The sequence below is a fragment of the Dendropsophus ebraccatus genome, chromosome 7 (genome assembly GCF_027789765.1).
Source record: "Dendropsophus ebraccatus isolate aDenEbr1 chromosome 7, aDenEbr1.pat, whole genome shotgun sequence".
In the NCBI taxonomy this organism is placed as follows: Eukaryota; Metazoa; Chordata; class Amphibia; order Anura; family Hylidae; genus Dendropsophus; species Dendropsophus ebraccatus.
Window position 1 is genome coordinate 28,328,130 of NC_091460.1, and position 18,842 is coordinate 28,346,971.

The 18,842-nt window shown below is 44.0% G+C and overlaps 1 protein-coding gene across 1 annotated transcript in view; it reads left to right on the forward strand.

The window, feature by feature from the left end:
* The first annotated feature begins 13,739 nt into the window (after positions 1-13,739).
* The window catches only part of LOC138796535 (uncharacterized), a 57,284-nt gene continuing 52,181 nt past the window's right edge, over positions 13,740-18,842 (forward strand). Inside the window, exons 1-2 of the mRNA XM_069976143.1 lie at positions 13,740-13,874; positions 15,483-15,632. Coding sequence (XP_069832244.1) covers positions 13,740-13,874; positions 15,483-15,632 — 285 coding nt within the window. The remainder of the gene's footprint in view (positions 13,875-15,482; positions 15,633-18,842) is intronic.

Genomic DNA, 18,842 nt, shown 5'->3' on the forward strand with positions numbered 1-18,842 from the left:
AAGCTGGATATGAGATCTATGTGATCAAGAGACGTTTGCTATGGGTGCTCTGCCTCCCTTCATACTCCATATATCCTGCCTTGTATCTGCTTTTCTCCCTATCAGAAGCCTATGTGAGCTGCCCTTCATGTATCCTCTCCCCACACACTTGTCTGTAGTTAAAACTATCTCCACCTCCCTTCTGCTCTCTCTATTGTTGAGAAAGGAGTGGACCAGAGACCTTTCATAGACAGGGACGGTCACGGGAGAGAAGGATTGAGCATGCTGGATTTTTTGCTGATCCTTTTCTTCTTGAGGAGATACTTACCCTACAACTTTTTATCTTGCACGCATAAACATTTACCTGAGCCAAGCGTCAATGTGTACTGGTATATCAGGAGAGATATCTGTTGGTCAAACACGTGTTGGATTGAACACTATCATATGTGTATTGCTACCTTTACATAGATTCAGCAGGACGACAATGGTAGAAATAATAAGTGAAGACTATTTAGACAGTAACTTAAAGAGGTTTTCCAACCGCCTCCATAGAGAACATAGGTCACATGCCGAACCTATGGCTGAATTCAAAACTAAGGAGCCGGCAGCTGATCTAGAGATCGCTGGGGGTTACATAGGTCAGACTCCCCCCCCCCTCTTACTTGTCCCCAATCCTGTAGCTAGGGAACAAGTTAGTTTTATGTTTGAAAAACCCTTTAAAACGACTCTGTACCCATAATCTGACCCCCCCAAACCACTTGTACCTTCGGGTAGCTGCTTTTAATCCAAGATCTGTCCTGCAGTCCGTTTGGCAGGTGATGCAGTTATTGTCATAAAAAATTACTTTTAAAATAGCAGCTCCGTGCCCTACGGGAGTATTTGTGCTCTAACTTTGCACCACCCTTTCCGTCCCTTCTTCCCACCCTCCTCATCATTAGGAATGCTCCAGGCAGATTGCTTCCTATTCCCCACCTGTGTCAGCACGGCACATGGGCTGGATTGTTAAGGCACCTGTGCAATGTTCAAACAGGAGTAAATGTTCCAGGAGCATTCCTAATGATGAAGAGGGTGGTGAGGAGGGACGGAGGGGGTGATGCAAAGTTAGAGCACAGATATGCCCATAGGGCACAGGGCTGCAATTTTAAAATTACTTTTTTTATGACAATAACTGCATCACCTGCCAAACGGACCCCAGGCAGATCTTGGATTAAAAGCAGATATCTGATGGTACAAGTGGTTTGGGGGGGTCAGATTGTGGGTACAAAGTCGCTTTAATTCTACATTTAAGAAACAAAATGAACGATAAAATAAATTCCGTTAGAAAGGTGTCTATAGCCCTTAAGGTTGATTTGGATGATTTTGGTTTTCCGATCAACTCGCATTGCTATTCCAATATTTCTTACCTCTAGCTACAGTCTCAGCCCATAAACAAGCGGCACCTATGTTAATCACAGCCAACTATTGACTTTTCAGCCAAAGTAAATGGAAATGAAAAATAATGGGAAGGCTATGGCATCATTAGTCATCTACAGTGTACATAATTATTATTTCATCATCTCGCGATGGAGGGATGATGGAATCAATATCTTCCATCAGAGGATCTGGCTTGAGTTTCTTTGTACAGGGTCTATTTATAACGTATTGCTGCATGGACTCGCGTCAATCTCTCTGTAAATGTTTTTTAAATAACACACTGACTGGATAATATATCAGGACTAATAAATCCTATTCCTGAGGAGGAAGGAAGGAAACAATAAGGCTTTTCTCCAGATTCTAAGTATGAAATTCCAAGAGTTTTTCTTCCAAAATATCTAATTAACCATTTTACTGGTACAAAAATGTCATTTTTATTTTAAATAAATTAAATAATTTTTAATTTAAAAAAATCTATGTAAAAAAGAAAACTACTTCACTAATCACTTGTCGCACTGTAAAGGATATAAACATAGAAGACTTCTCTTAAAAAGAAAAAAAATAGCGACAGACAAAAGTCTATTGGTATCTTGATTGCTCATGTCTGGATGCTTGGGGTGCAGTTCAATTAAAAAGCTTAAAGGGGTTATCCAGCGCTACAAAAACATGGCCACTTTCCCCCTACTGTTGTCTCCAGTCTGGGTGGGGTTTTGAAACTCAGTATTTTCTAGGTCTTAGTGCCTTCTCCTTTTTAGTGCATAGTTTATTTTAGGGCTAGTGCAGGGATATCATAGGGACATCTTTTTCCTCTGTTTAGGAAGTGATATGGAACATCTGACCCTCCAGCAAAACTACAATTCCTATTATGTCCGGACAGTCCAAGCCAAATATTGGTTTAGGACATGGTAAGTGAGAAAGTTGGATCCCATCATGTCTTGTCTTTATGATATTCTCTCCGATTTATGGAGTTTGAAAGATAATCTCCAGTCATCTAAAGGTGAATGGACCATTTGTTCTTGCTACTTCTGAAACTGATAGGTGCTTGTGCTGGGGCCCCTTCAATCAGCAGATCAGCAAGGGTTCTGGTCTAATTCTATGTTTCTACATATGCCTTCAAAATGTGTTCTGAACACGGTGGAAACCATGCCACAGTGTTCAGAACCATGCGCAATGTTGCTGGGATTATTGGCTATTGGGGGTGAACGTGGGGTGGGGTGGTTTTTGCAGCATTGAGAACCCATTCCGAATGCATGAGTGGAAAGGTAGACTAAGTCCATGTGACAATTTATCATGTACACCTATTGCCCGAGGGCAGGGGCGTAGCTAGGATTCATAGGGGCCCCATAGCAAAAAACCTCCCCTACACACTATATACATGTATATATACATACATACACACATACTCGGTAGGGATGGTCCGAACCCGAACTCTCGGTAATGATTCCCGATGTCTGCGTGGAGAGGGTGGATACAGTGGGAGGACCGCCTGAAAAACTGGGATACAGCCATAGCCATAGGCTGTATCCCAGTTTTCCAGGCGGTCCTCCCGCTGTATCCACCCGCTGCACGGAGCGGGCAGACAGCGGGAATCTGATGCAGAGCGTTTGGGTTCATACAAACCCGAACCTCGGCAGTTTCGGACCATCCCTAATACTCGGTGATGTGGCCAAAAAAAAAATTCTCTTTTGGCCAGATGAAGAATCCTATGGTTATATACATAGGTGCAGGAGCAGACTACCTTTTGCTTAACCCTTTATTTACTGCAGTGTGTAAGTGACCCAGTGTTCTTACATGCTACAACACAAAAAAGGCTTAATATAGAAGACAATTAGCTCTCTCCTTTCTACTCCTGCACTGATAACCCCTGACCTCTGCAGGAACTTAGAGAACAGAGGTCAGAGGTTATCAGGGTAGTCAGACAGAGAGCTAATTGTCTTTTGTATTAACCCTTTTTTTGTTTTGTAGCATGTTAGAGAACACTAGGTCACTTACACACTGCAGTAAATAAGGGGTTAAGCAAAAGGACACAGGAGGCTCTTATCTTCCCTGGGCCCCCTCCCTCCACGGGCCCCATAGCAACCGCCTTTCCTGCCTCTATGGTAGCTACGCCACTGCCCGATGGAGGTTTTTCTGTAGGGCTCTGGCCGTGTTCTTCCCGTTCATCTTTGCACAGTGGTGTAGATTCCAGCTCTGTGGCTGAGTTGATGGTCTTCTACTTTTATGTTCAGCTCTCCTCGTGTAACGGCCCATGTTCTGGTATCTGCTTTATGCACTTAAGACTTTGGGGATGATTTATCACAAGAACAGGAACTATCCAAATGGTGGCTGAGGAGGTCAGGTGATGCGCCCTACTGTCTACACCATGCTTTTAAGTATGCTGGGAAATATAGCAAACTTTCTTGTGATAGCACATCCTGTATAAATGTACCATTTTAGAGGAGCAGGGCTACTTATGCAATTCAAATAGGCTTCGGGTACCACCAACTAGAGGAGAATCATACAGAACAGATAAAGAGATTGTCTTGTTGTTGCCCGTCCAGCGTACTTGTTGTCTCTTCCATTGTCTCGGCCCCTTTCAGATAAGCTATGCCCCCTTGTCAGACAAAGCACATTTTTCAATTCTTCTTGTGCTCTTCTGTCACTACAAAAACACAAGAGTTAAAATAATACAAAAAAAATAAAGAAAATAAAAAATGAAAAATAAATCTGAAATCCCTTCTTTGTATAGAAAAGTGTTCTACCACAAAGCAATCTAGTATAATATTCTGTGACGGCAATTACCGGTATGAATCAGCCTTTAGATCCACAGTCGCAGCGGTCGGCTACCAGTATGGTTTGATTTTAAAAAGCCAGAATGTAATAATGGATTTACATAGTAATAAATCTTTTCTGTTGTTTCGTAGTCGTCTATGTTTGACATTTTTCATTTTCACGGTAAGTCGTCTGTGAGGAGGTGTGTTTCAATATTACAACCGGTGCTGTAGAAAGTTTCCCTTCGTTGAACACCTCCTTGGTGGCCCTGTGATAGGAGCTTGGTGAATGGATTGGATTTTTTCTTTTCAATGTACCGTACTGTTCAGATATAAATTACGACCATATAACCAGAACACTGAACACTTTAACCTCTGAATACACATTTATGAGCTTATAGATTGGACAGGAAACAAAGACTATACCCACTACCACTAGATATTTTCATCTGGAGGGGGTTCCCTAGTTCAGTTGTAGTCAGATTCTCAGTGAGAGAGGAAACTAAACAAAACCGCTCCTGCAGAAGCCAAGCCCGGGCCTGGCTAATGCCAGGACCTCTTTTAGGGCATTCAGTATGAACAGATGCAGCAAGAGACCCATATTTCTTTGAAAGCAACTACTACCTACACTATGCCGTGCTAAGCACAAGTAAGGGAGAGTAGTCACCAAGGAACACCCTAGCACATGCCAGGAACACATCTAGAAAGTGCAGGACAGACTCCTGAAGAGATTGGAGCTGATCCGAATAGGACAAAGCTACCGTAAAGGTATACGTATCCTACTCCACAGTGCAGGTAACTGGGACACCTAGCTACACCCAGATAACCAAGTTTGGGGCTCGTGCTACCCTACTGGAATGGGTTCTACGATACCAGGGGGCAGAAGTCGGTCAGACACTGTCTAAACGTGAGTACAAGTAACACTTTAGTACTAAAGATATCTCGGAGCTTGTGCAATTGCTCGGACAGCTCAGAGGAGTGATGGAGGGGAGAATATCTCACTCCGTACTCCCCATAGAAAGCCATCTATGGGGTTAACTGCCAGGAGAGGAGTGTGGCTCTTCTCCAGGCAGTGGCTGTGGGAGGAAGCAATGTACAGTAGCCTCAAGCGGTAAAGCCACTCCGATTTTTGGGATTGTTTAGAGTAGTAGCGGTTTTCTGAGAAACACACATCACGGGAACAGGGAAGAAGTGGTGATAAGCAGAAACCCAGAGTCTTATATACTGCTTGTACAGGGGTTGATTAGAAAGTAAAATGACTCCATGACTACATTATGTAGTCTGTTACCATGGAGACTGAACGGTAGCAGATTTTTAATCAAGACTATTTGAGAAATTGCTTAAAATATAATATTAGATGCATCTGAGCAATTAAATTACAAATGTAAAGAAAAATTATGAGAACCTTAGAGGTTCAGCTATGTACAGTACAAGTGGACAGGCTGTAATTTGCATGTCAATTTTGCTGCAGTCCTCTCTCTCCAGATATATATATATATATATATATATATATATATATATATATATATATATATATATATGAACACACGGTTGAAGTAAAACTTCTTATGTAAATGAAGTGACATTTTCTCGGCCTAATCGTGCTGATGCAGAAGCTTCTTCATCCTCTTCCTCCACAATTGACACACAGGAACGTCTTAAGTGCATCAAGACGTCTGAATTTTTCATGACAGCTGGGAGATGGTGCTGCAAACGGCACATGATAAGGGTCCCAAGGAGGTCCCTGAAGAGTGACGGCTGTAATACACAACGGTTTGGATTCCGCTGTTAACAGTCTCGCTGGAAAGATTGAGAGAATAGATGAAGACGATTGTCTGACAATTTCCTTTTGCCAAAGAGACTTAAACACGAACGGGTTTTATTCTTTATATATGAATTTGAGCTTTGCAGAGTTATTTCAGAATGTGGGGGAAGGGGAGAGGGGACATTTGTGTAAAAGAAATTCTTAGCTATACTGGATCAGATCCCAAGCTACACTCCAGAGCTGAAATCAAACTTTTTCTAGGACCTCAGAATAGAAACTTAACTAACTGCAGGTAAAGAAATGTTTTTATGTAGTATACAGACATACAACTCTCCATGGTAACAAACTTCAAGTAAACTAGGTAGACAGTGATCCTGCACTTATACTTTTCTTTGTCTGTTTATACTTTTCTTTGTCTGTTTTCTTCTGGAATAAAAGTGGTTGTCCAGCGAAAATCTTTTTCTATCAAATCAACTGTTGTCAGAAAGTTACTGTATATAGATTTGTAATTGACTTTTATTTAAAAATCTCAAGCCTTCCAGGACTTATCAGCTGCTGTATGTCCTGCAGGAAGTGGTGTATTGTTTCCAGTCTGACACAGTGCTCTCTGCTGCCACCTCTGTCCATGTCAGGAACTGTCCAGAGCAGCAGTAAATCCCCATAGAAAACCTCTTCTGCTCTGGACAGTTCCTGACATGGACAGAGGCGGCAGCAGAGAGCACTGTGTCAGACTGAAAAGAATACACCACTTCCTGCAGGACATACAGCAGCTGATAATTATGGGAAGACTTGAGATTTTTAAATAAAAGTAAATTAAAATTCTATATGACTTTCTAAAACCAGTTAATTTGAAAAAAAAAAATATATATATATATATATATATATATATATATATATATATATTCCCCCCCCACTGAAGTGCCCCTTTAATCCAGATTAAACTATCCTAACACCAAATACTGAGAAGCCCATCATAGATCTTATTCAAAGGATTTTTCTTCCTTCATCACCAGAGTAATAACTTTTCACTGGTGTTGGGATGACACAGGAATCGGGAGATACCAGAGACTAGTGGGTGACTGTGACCGGTGGTGCTGCTGCAGGAACACCGGGACAGGTAAGTATCACTTCATTGTTAAATTCCTACCATCTACTGCTCTCTGATTTTTTTAAGCTTGTCCCAAGTACTACTTTAGTAGTTCCTCACTAGAGATAAACGCTACTGCAGCATGCTCAAGACAGGTTATTCGCCATTTGAATATCGGTGGCTAAGGAAGTTGGATGCAGCCCTATAGAGTCCTGGATAGATTGTATCCATGTTTTCCAGGGATGCATCCAACTTCATTAGCCACTGATATTCAAATGCTTAACGACCGATCTCGAGCATGCTCAAGTAGCGCTCATCTTTATTCCTCATCTCTTTGTGTAGACATCTGTATAGATAAAGAGAAAATATTATATATAAGGGATACTCAAGCGAAAATCTTATTCTTTCAAATCAACTGGTTTCAGAAAGTTATATAGATTTGTAATTTTCTTCTATTTAAAAATCTCAAGTTTCCAGTACTTATTAACTGCTGTATGTTCTGCAGGAAAGGGTGTATTCTTTCCAATCTGACACACTCTGCTGCCACCTCTGTCCATGTCAGGAACTGTCCAGAGCAGTAGCAAATCCCCATAGAAAACCTCTCCTGCTCTGGACAGTCCCTGACATGGACAGAGGTGGCAGCAGAGAGCACTGTGTCAGACTGAAAAGAAACCACCACTTCCTGCAGGGCATACAGCAACTGATAAGTACTGGAAGACTGGAAAATTGTAAATAGAAGTAAATTACAAATCTATATAACTTTCTGATACCAGTTGATTTAAAATATTTTTTCCAGCGTACCCCTTTAAATGTAGAGTTTCTCTACAGTATTCCCTGTATACACAAATTACATATCTAAACCTCCCGCTGAGCGATTTGGATACATAGTAACGTTTCCTGCATCTGTCATTGGCGTTCACCTTTCATTTTGAATATCATTACACAGTATCCTTGACATCGCAACATTGTAGCTATTCATTTGCAGACGTGAATCACTTACAAACCCCCCGGTGACCTTCAGTATGTAAAGTCGTATACCCGTGGCTGTTCTGCAAACATTTCATAAAATCTGAACCTTAGGCCATAAGGTGATCATACTGAATTTACAGTGCAAACATAAGACTATGTACTTGACTCAAGGGCAATGACCTCTGGTACAGTATAATATTGTTTACAGTATTTAATTATTGATGTCTCCTATGACCTACAAGACAGGGATATAATAGCTCCACCAGGGATGGATTTATGGTCGGGGTCTCCCGTTCTTTAGCTGTCCTGACAGTCGGGTAGACTTACAGCAATAATGTTTACACTAGGAAAGAAAAGACGGGAGTGAAACTATGGAGAACATTTGAATTAAAGGGAAAATCAGTAGAAAAACAGAATTCTTTACGTGAATTCCCATCGTGATGTCTGACGCCATTGTTGTTTCTTCTGTGTAATAACATATCTGTCAAGGATGTGGAAAGAAATCATTGGTTCCATAGCAAAACTTATGCAGGTTTAGGAAAATATTGCCGCTTGCTTCCAGAAACAGCACCACTCTTTTCCTCAGTTTGGGAGTGGTATTGCAGCTCAGTTCCGTTGAAGTGAATGGAGCTGAATTGCAATAACACACACAACCCGAGGACAAGGGTCGCGCTGTTTTTGCAAGAAAGTAGCTGTGCTTTTCTAATACTGCAGTACTTCCCAACCTTTTCCACCTCGGGGCACACCGTGGAAAAAAAAATTTCATCGGGGCGCCCCTACTAAATAATGTTCTACAAAATAAGAAAACCGTCATACAGTGACTCACAGGTGACGTCTTCTTTGATCTGAGGAGTCACTTTCCCTTTTCCTCTCCATCCGGCCCAGACCTCCATGATGATTTCTTCCAGCTACTTTTCATCTCTTCAGAACCTGCGAGACAAACAATTTAGGCTCCGCAGATTTCTAGCAACTTCCTTCCCCTTCTCCCTCCTGTCGGCTCCCAAAGTAACTGCGCTGTTTGGTGTTATGTGCAGTAAAGCGAGTAGGAATGTGGGATGCCCCCTGTATGTAGGATCCCCTGCTGTGCCCCCTGTATGTAGGATTCCCTGCTGTGCCCCCATAAACTAATAATGCCCCCAGAGGTGCCCCCATAAACTAATAATGCCCCAGAGGTGCCCCCATAAACTAATAATGCCGCCAGAGGTGCCCCCATATACTAATAATGCCCCCAGAGGTGCCCCCATGAGCTAATGGTTCCCCCATGAGCTAATAATACCCCCAGAGGTGCCCCCATGAACTAATAATGCCCCCAGAGGTGCCCCCATGAACTAATAATGCCCCCAGAGGTGCCCCCATATACTAATAATGCCCCAGGGGTAGCCTCCATATACTAATAATGCCCCCAGAGGTGCCCCATGAGCTAATAATGCCCGCAGAGGTGCCCCCATATACTAATAATGCCCCAGGGGTGGCCTCCATATACTAATAATGCCCCCAGAGGTGCCCCCATGAGCTAATAATGCCTCCAGAGGTGCCCCGATGAACTAATAATGCCCCCAGAGGTGCCCCCTATGAACTAACAATATCCCCAGAGGTGCCCCCTATGAACTAATAATTCCCCCAGAGGTGCCCCCATGAACTACTAATGCCCCCAGAGGTGCCCCCATATACTACTAATGCCCCCGAGGTGCCCCCATGAACTAATAATGCCCACAGAGGTGCCCCCATGAACTAATAATGCCCCCAAAGGTGCCCCCATTAACTAATAATGCCCCCAGAGGTGCCCCATGAACTAATAATGCCCCCAGAGGTGCCCCATGAACTAATAATGCCCCCAGAGGTGCCCCATGAACTAATAATGCCCCCAGAGGTGTCCCCATATACTAATAATGTCCCAGAGGTGGCCTCCATATACTAATAATGCCCCCAGAGGTGCCCCCATGAGCTAATAATACCTCCAGATGTGCCCCCATGAACTAATAATGCCCCCAGAGGTGCCCCCATGAACTAATAATGCCCCCAGAGGTGCCCCCATATACTAATAATGCCCCCAGAGGTGCCCCCTATGAACTAATAATGCCCCAGAGGTGCCCCCATGAACTAATAATGCCCCCAGAGGTGCCCCCATATACTAATAATGCCCCCAGAGGTGCCCCCTATGAACTAATAATGCACCCAGAGGTGCCCCCATAACTAATAATGCCCCCAGAGGTGCCCCCATATACTAATAATGCCCCCAGAGGTGCCCCCTATGAACAAATAATGCCCCAGAGGTGACCCCATGAACTAATAATGCCTCCAGAGGTGCCCCCTATGAACTAATAATGCACCCAGAGGTGCCCCCATAACTAATAATGCCCCCAGAGATGCCCCCATACACTAGTGATGCCCCCAGAGGTGCCACCTATGAACTAATAATGCACCCAGAGGTGCCCCCATAACTAATAATGCCCCCAGAGGTGCCCCCATACACTAATGATGCCCCCAGAGGTGCCCCCTATGAACTAATAATATCCCCAGAGGTGCCCCCTATGAACTAATAATGCCCCCAGAGGTGCCCCCTATGAACTAATAATGCCCCCAGAGGTGCCCCATGAACTAATAATGCCCCCAGAGCTGCCCCCATATACTAATAATGCCCCCGAGGTGCCCCCCATGAACTAATAATGCCCCCAGAGGTGCCCCCATGAACTACTAATCTCCCCAGAGGTGCCCCCATAAACTAATAATGCCCCAGAGGTTCCCCCCATGAACTAATAATGCCCCCTGTTCTGCCCCTAAAAACAAACAAACATCCTTCTCATCCAATCCGCACTGTGGCTGCAGGAAGCAGCTCTCTTCCTCCTCTTCGGACTCCATCTTGCGAGCCGCGGGGACGGGACTTCCGGCAGGCGTGAGAGGTCACGTCCTGGCCTCCCATAGGCTGCTGGCATGAAGTGCCGGCGGCCTATGGGAGTGAATATAGGAGCAGGATGCCGACACTTCCTGCTCCTATATTCTGCTTACTTTAATGTTCCGCCCGCTCATAGTGCGGGCGGAACATGAAAGTGATCTGTGCATCCCGAGAAGCTGCGCGGCCGCAGCTTCTCGGAATGCTTAAAGAGACAGCGCACATTTCCCACCGGGATCCCGCGGCACCCCTGGCGGGTTCTCCCGACACACCAGTGTGCTGCGGCACCCCGGTTGGGAAACGCTGTAATACTGAACCAGAGCGGAGCTTGTCAGTTATTCCTTCTTATAGTTGCCTATCCCAGCACAACACCCAGTCGTTACTACTATGCCATGATATAGTGCTAGCAAAAATGCACCGGACAGGCTGTGTTGGGAGATCATCTATATAGTACAAAATTATAAAAGAAGGCAAGAGGCGGCACTCCAAGATTATAGTGAATAAAACGTGGTTTAAATTTATTCACCCAGTATGCAACGTTTCAATCTACTCAATGAGATCTTTGTCAAGCAATGAGCTTGACAAAGATCTCATTGAGTAGATTGAAACGTTGCATACTGGGTGAATAAATTTAAACCACGTTTTATTCACTATAATCTTGGAGTGCCGCCTCTTGCCTTCTTTTTTGAGTTACCTTCGGGACCTGGGTCTGGAACCGTGGGGCAGAGCACCCTATTTGAGCCTTGAGCCACACAGTGCCGTTTGGCAACTCTACATATATTTTTTAGTACAAAATTATAGATGGCATGTGGAAGGGAGAAGAGGAGTTGCAGGGTATTGTGTCAGTAACCATTTAAGAAACAGCAGCAGTAACTATGGGGGGGGGGGCAAATTACTCTGCAGCACTGTGACCATATAGTGTAGGTATACTGGTAAGGGAGGGTTCGGCTGGGCCAGTCTCATACTTGCCCCCTATCCTGTGGACAAGTAATACTAAATTGGGTAATCCCTTTCAAATAGGAGACATCTGCACTAAAACTTATTTATTGGTGAAAGATAAGAAGGGAAAGCCCTGATTTACCTTTGTGGATCATTCTCAGCAGACAGACTGACAGCATTTAGGCAAAAACATAGATTATCAGCAGAAAAAGATCACCTAGTCTTCAACTCTACCTTCATATTATTTCCTTTATTTTTATCTTATGATAGATATATAATTATATCAGGAAGAGTAACATTTATTTACTAAGGACCAAACACATCTGCTGAAAGTTTTCCCCAAGCATTAACTACTATTTCAGTAATATAATAGTTTCTCGTGTTTTTTTAGTTATACAGCCCAGGTTTTCTTAGGCTATTTCTTTCTCTCTCCTGTACAGAGCACATGCTAAGGCCCACCCTCAAATTCCTCCAAATTGTCTTGATCTAGCTGTTACTAGAGACAGAAATCCTCTGACAACAGGCAGTGGACAACATTTTTAAAGGAAGGGAGCCACCTAGTGTCAGGAGAGAGTCCAAAAAACACCAAACACATTAGAGAATGAGCTGTTTGGTTAAGCTGATATGTTTATAATGTATATGGCAAGCTTTTTCAAAAGGTTTTCGCAAAAATCCCAGATTGCTAGTTTTGCTAGACTTTTTTTTTGACCACGTCACACTTTCTGGTCTTGGTACATTTAGGGCATTACTGTGAGCTGCCAGGAAAATAAATGAGAAAATATATATTTTTTAAATCAGTCATTTTTGTAATGATTTTTTTGTATTGATTTTTTATATTGAATTTCCAAGAAGCACAATATAAAGCAAAGAGAAGAATGTGAGCAGTAACCCAGTCCAAGCGAGATTATCATCTAATATCTAGAGCACGGGGCAAAGAAAGGCAAAGTCATGTGGTTAATGCTATCATTTGACTGGCATTTCAAGGATAAGTCCAAGACGGTCAATTTACCACCTCTAAGCTGGGCTTTATTTTATTTGCACTTGACATTGACATTTGAAACTTTTTTGAATGAAAAGGAAAAAACTTTGAAATGTCAGTGTTTGCGGCATTGGAACGAAGTGTTTTACAACAAAGTGACCACAGAAGAGATGATGATAAATTTTGTCTGGATGTCTCGAAAATAGATTAATTGGAAGATCAGTATACCTGTAATAATCTGGAGGTTGGGGAAGGAAACATTAGGCTAATTGTGTTCTTAGAGTTAGATGTAAACAGCAGAGCCTCGGATGCCCCCAAGACTCACGTCATTCTTATGAATACATATTAGTCAGATGGGACTCCAAGGGGCATCTAAGGTCCCAGATGATTCACCAGACGTGATGATCACTGACAGCCTGAATGAAATGACAGATACAGGGCAAACATGTTGGACAACATAAGAGACTGTCGTAGAAGAAATGTGACCTCTTATGGGAATAATGCTATTTGTTTAGAATAGATTATGCTCAAAAATCCAACACAGGTGCAGTGACCCCTGTTAACTGCATGGTCCCTGCCCTTGAATTTCCTGGGGTGGCTGCATACACAGCCCCAGCCCAATGAATGGTTACCAGCTGGAGGTAAGTGCCTGTATGCATCGCCACATACACATTTACACAAGTTTTCATTGAGAAGGAGGTATACAGCTTATGCTTATCCTAATTTCCTCAGATTATTTTTTTCTCTCAAAGATGCTCTAGGTCTTATTTTCAGGGGATGTCTTATTTTTCCATGAAGAAGAATTCACAGGTCACATGCACAGCAGGAACAGAGTGTACGGCCACCAGAGAGAGCTCATCACAGCACACTTGTACAGCACAGCAGGGACAGCGTGTGGCATGACGGCAAACGATGGGATAATTACAGACAGTGTGCAGCGCTACATCTGGCGGTAGGGGACAACGAGGATGGAGGCAGGCAATGGCCTCTTAATGCCTTGCCTGCACATTTGCATGAAGGCTGCAGAAAAGAACATTGGTGTTGAAGTGGCAGTTGACGACCTTCATGTCCTGCATGCAGCTGCTCTGCAATGGACGGTGAAGGTAGTGTACAATGTGGTGTTAATGCAAAAAAAAAAAAAAAAAATGTGTAAACATACCCTAAGGCTAGCCGACGAAACCAGGCGGGTGTGGTGGTGAACCTGTCAATCACTAGACAGCAAGTACTCGAATCAGACAGAGTTCTGACTGGAATCAGACAAAGATGACTAGTACAAAGAAAACATACAATTCAGGCACTGAATCATGGCCAAAAGTGCAGTTTCTGCAGTACTATATGGGCAAAGAACTGCGATGAGGCCTGAAAATTCACAGACATAACAGTATACACAGTAGTGATGAGCGAATAGATATTCAATCGAATAGTAAGGTATTCGATAGTATCGAATAGTACGCCGAATATTCGATAAATATTTGATAAGCGTTCAAATCCCCTTTCCCTTAGGTGTCATTGTGGACTTGGTGTACCTCCAAGTGGTCGAATAGATGTTTTTCAATAATCGAATACTTGTTCCCCTAGACTTAAATGGGATCGAATATTCGATCAAATAGTCGAATATCAGGGAGATATTCGTACGAAAATCGAATATTCAAATATTTCACTCATCACTCATCACTAATACACAGTACTAATCCATAAGCCACCTTGTGGTGATCCTTCAAAAGATTCGTATGCTTCTTAGGAAAATTAGTAGGAAATCTGGACGCTATAGCACTACAACTACACAAAAAAACTACAACTTACATCATCTTGCAATAGACAGCCATCATATAACTAAGTAAAAAGTTGTAGCTCTTGGAATAGGGGCAACGAAAAAGCCCAAAGAAGGGTTAAAATACGCAGTGCCCATTGCATGACTGCTAGAACCGGAGTATGGCCAACAGTGGCTGCCAGCTATAAATATTGATGCCGTCTTGTTGACTGCTCATCCTGAGAATAGCTGATGTTTTTTTGTGGTATTATTTTTAACTACGTTCCATGGGAGAAGAATAAAAACTAGAGAAATTATATTTCTCTTTCAGCCTTAGAATGAGGCTCCGCACAGCAGCCTGATTTCTCATCGGTCTTCCAGAGTTTGGCACAAAGAAAAAGTTTCTTGATATTCTGACAATTGAATAATAGAATGTAAACCGAGCCTCACAATGCATACAACTCTTCCTGACACTTCCTAAAGCATACAAAAGAAACACAATTATACTGTGTTTTTTTGCAACAAAGATGTATTTAAAGGATAGCATAAACTTGCCGAGACAGTAGAGGTAGACGGAAAGTCACTTTGTACTCAATATGAGGACGTGAGGTTGGATAGGGAAGGATTGTTGGAACGAGAGTTTAAAACTATAGAATCTGTTTGAGGCAATGTTTCCACTATGAGATGATCGTGAACATTGCAGTTGTCGTTTTACCCCAAAATCCTGTGGTGGGAGCATAGCCTAAAGGGGTCGTGTGGTTAGGAAAAAATACAAAAAAGTTTTCTTTAGTCATGGCCTTTAACTAGAGATGAGCAAACCGGGCCAAGGTTCAGGTTCATATGAACCCGAACCATCGGCATTTGAATCCTGCTGTCTTCCTGGTCCTTAGGGAAGGTGGAGACATCCCACCTGGAAAACAGAGATAAATTCTATGACCGAGGCTGTATCTATGTTTTCCAGGTGGGACTCCCCATGGATCGGAAAGACAGCGGGATTCAAATGCCAATGGGTTTGGGATCTTACAGACCCAAACCTTGTCCCGGCTCGCTCATCTCTAACTGTAACCTTGAGCCAGAAGAGAGAGCACCTAAAAAGTGTTTCTCTTTTTGGGTGGGTTCACACTACGGAATTCTCGCGGATAAACTCAGCGGAATTTCGTCGGCTGTCCGCGCGCATGGCCGCGCATCTTTCCGCCGGCTCCATAGACACCATTCTATGGGCCGGCGTATTCCGCTATCCGCCGAAAGAACTGACATGTCACTTCTTTCGGCGGATAGCGGAATACGCCAGCCCATAGAATGGTGTCTATGGAGCCGGCGGAAAGGCGCGCGGACAGCCGGCGGAATTCCGCGGAGTTTATCCGCGAGAATTCCGTAGTGTGAAGCCACTCTTTCTCTGAATTACTGTCAAGAATGTGCAGTAACCTGGTGTGAACTGGACCTGGTTTTTGCTTCTGTGTGACACGACTGATTGCTTCTCAGCTTCCGGCAATACAAGGGTTACCACTGAACTCTCCCAGTCTTGATTGCCGCAGCTGAACAAGTCTGGTTGATTGATGTTCCTCTCTGCCTGTCTGGAAACTGGAGGGTCAGAGCGTCGGTCCAATGGGGATTCGGACGGGGCTCTTGATCCTAATAAATGAAAGCTGAAGCCAGTCTTTCCCTGCTGCCTATTTAGGTTCATACCCTGGTCCCAGCTCCCCTGTCTATTCCTGCGATGCCCGTACCTAATCCCTCTGCTTGCTTGACTTTGTTACCTGACCTCTGGCTTGACTGCCGTGTCTGGTCCCTGCCTCCCCCTCCTGACAATTAGCCAATATGTTCATTCTATAGTAACTTAATTTCTAAAGAACCGTGAAAAGAACCGAAATACTTCATTTCACCTGTGGTGGCGCTGTAGGGGAACTGAATACTCAGAGCCAGGTTATGTTACAAAGTACAGCTGTCCTTCTAGTAAAAGCACAACCAGAGATCAGCCTTTGTATAGGACTATAAAACTGACTGTAAAATGGGAACAGTTTATCCATTCATTTTTTGAAACATCATAACATATCTGAGACTGGAAGAGCTTCAGGCCAGGCCCAGAGCCATTGTAGTTATCACGTCACGCACCTATTCCAATACCTGCATCATGCAGTGGACATCGCAACTTAAGTATTGTGAGTATCTCATTGCTACAAGTATTACCCTCTGGGGGCCATTTAGGTTGTTTCAGGACTAGTGCCTATGTTAGGAAGTGGGTCGCCCGTGTCCGCTGTCAGAGATGCCGACGGCGCCCCTCACTGCAGGCAGGGCCGATTGCTAGGGGCGCGCCGACAGTGTCCCTAGCAGCCGCTCTGCTCTTCCGGAGATGCCGCCAGCATCCTTAGTTGTCAGCAGGGCTGGTTGTTGGGGGCGCACCGTCGGCGCACCGTCGGCGTCCCTGGCAGCCGGCCTGCTGCACTTCATTTGTGTTGATTGTAGCCGAGGTCCCCGGCCGATCGGCATCAGGTGTTATGTGTAAGGGCACAGTGACAGACAGCTGACCTGGCCAGTTACCTTTCAGCCCTTAGCCTTCTGCTCACTATAAGTTTCTGTCCCCAGCATTTCCCCCTTGCCTGTGATAGCGCCTAGTTCCTAGCAATCTCCCGACCGTGTTACCTAGTGATCCTGACCTCTGCATTCTGTGACCTCGACCTCGCTTTCTGGATTCTGATTTTGTACCTTACTGCCCATTTGTTGCTGACCCTGAGCACTGACTTTGCTATTATTGTGTTAGTCTGTCTTTTCTTGTTTTGTGTTGCACTTGTTACAGCATAGGGAACGTCGCCCAGTTGTCCGCAGTTATCTAAAACTGTTGTGGCAAGTAGGTAGGGCCAGCTGGGGCGGGTGCCAGTGGCAGGGCTGCACTCGTCTGTTGTCTTCCCAGACCCCTACCTGACAGCCTACTACAGATGAGTGAACTCAAGAACGTGCAGGTTTGTCTGAACCCGAACTCTCAGCATTTGATTACTGGTGGCTGAAGAAGTTGGATGCAACCCTATGGCTTGCTGTCTGGAAAACATGGATACAGCCATTGGGCATATCCATGTTTTGATGGTTTCCAGGACTCCCGAGGGCTACATCCAACTTTTTCAGCCTTCAGTAATCACAAGCAGAGCATTCGGCGTAGAGGGGCCTGATGCGAAAATTTATTCACGAAACAGAGCCATGGTGGTTCCACACAATATCAATAAATACAACTGCTATACAACCCATGGTGGTGCCACGCAATGTCATTAAATAATACCATGGTGCCCAGAGCCCAGCATCGGAGAGGTTACATTCTAAGCACATTGCTATGGAATATGACGGCATCATGGCATGATACAGTGTCAGGCGAAATGATCTCCTCCATCATTTTTGACTGACCGTCTTCAGAGGATAAGCTTCCCAGCTCCACCGCTTGTCCCCTCTTCTGATGCATATCAGACATCAATCGAAGGAGAACTACGCCAGAGTTTGAAGCCTTAAACCCCTGTAGAGAATTCACTTCAAACGCCAAAAGTTCCCTACTTGTGATTTATACATACATTCATCTCCGAGTCTACACAACGCGCGGTAGCTATAGGGTTTGCAATAACGTATTCGCTCCACGCCATTTCCTATCACCTCACCCGCAGCTACATAAAACAAAGATCATTAATGGAGCATATTTAATAGAAAATCACTAAAAAGACCATTTATCCGGCAATGGTTTATTCCGAGCACATCTGGGGGATGACTAATCTACCTGGGCACGTTCCTCTAATTTACAATAGCTGCTGCCACCTCCAATAGTTTAATCAATCTGGCAGTTATTAATGAGCCGAGCAGCCATAATAAAATGTAAAATACAACGCTTCCAGCCACGCACAACAATGAGTATAAACTTCTTTCAGGAGCTATTCAGAGATAATGAACGAGCTATAGATTCCGCTGTAATTCTCCTATCCCTAGCCTGATTTTACTGATACGACTAGTGGATTGCTTTCTATTAGCTTCCTTATCTTAGCTATCACTTTTTAGCAACAAAAAAAAAAAGTAAACTTATACAAACTTTGTGGTATGTTATATTGAGGGGACATTGTGGATAAAGGACAGGTCGGGTATCCATTCTTCAGTTCTAATGGGCACTGATGTGCTCTGCCCCATAACAATACTTGCTGTGGTCCTGGTTGCTGGTACGGATGTTGGGCCTGCTGGTGGGTTCTGGTGTTTTGGAGGCTACTTGTTATGGTGGCCAGGAGCCGCAACACTAACCCCTGGACACATGGCAGCCGGACCTTGGTTAGGACTAAGGTGAGATGCGGAGTGTAGGTGC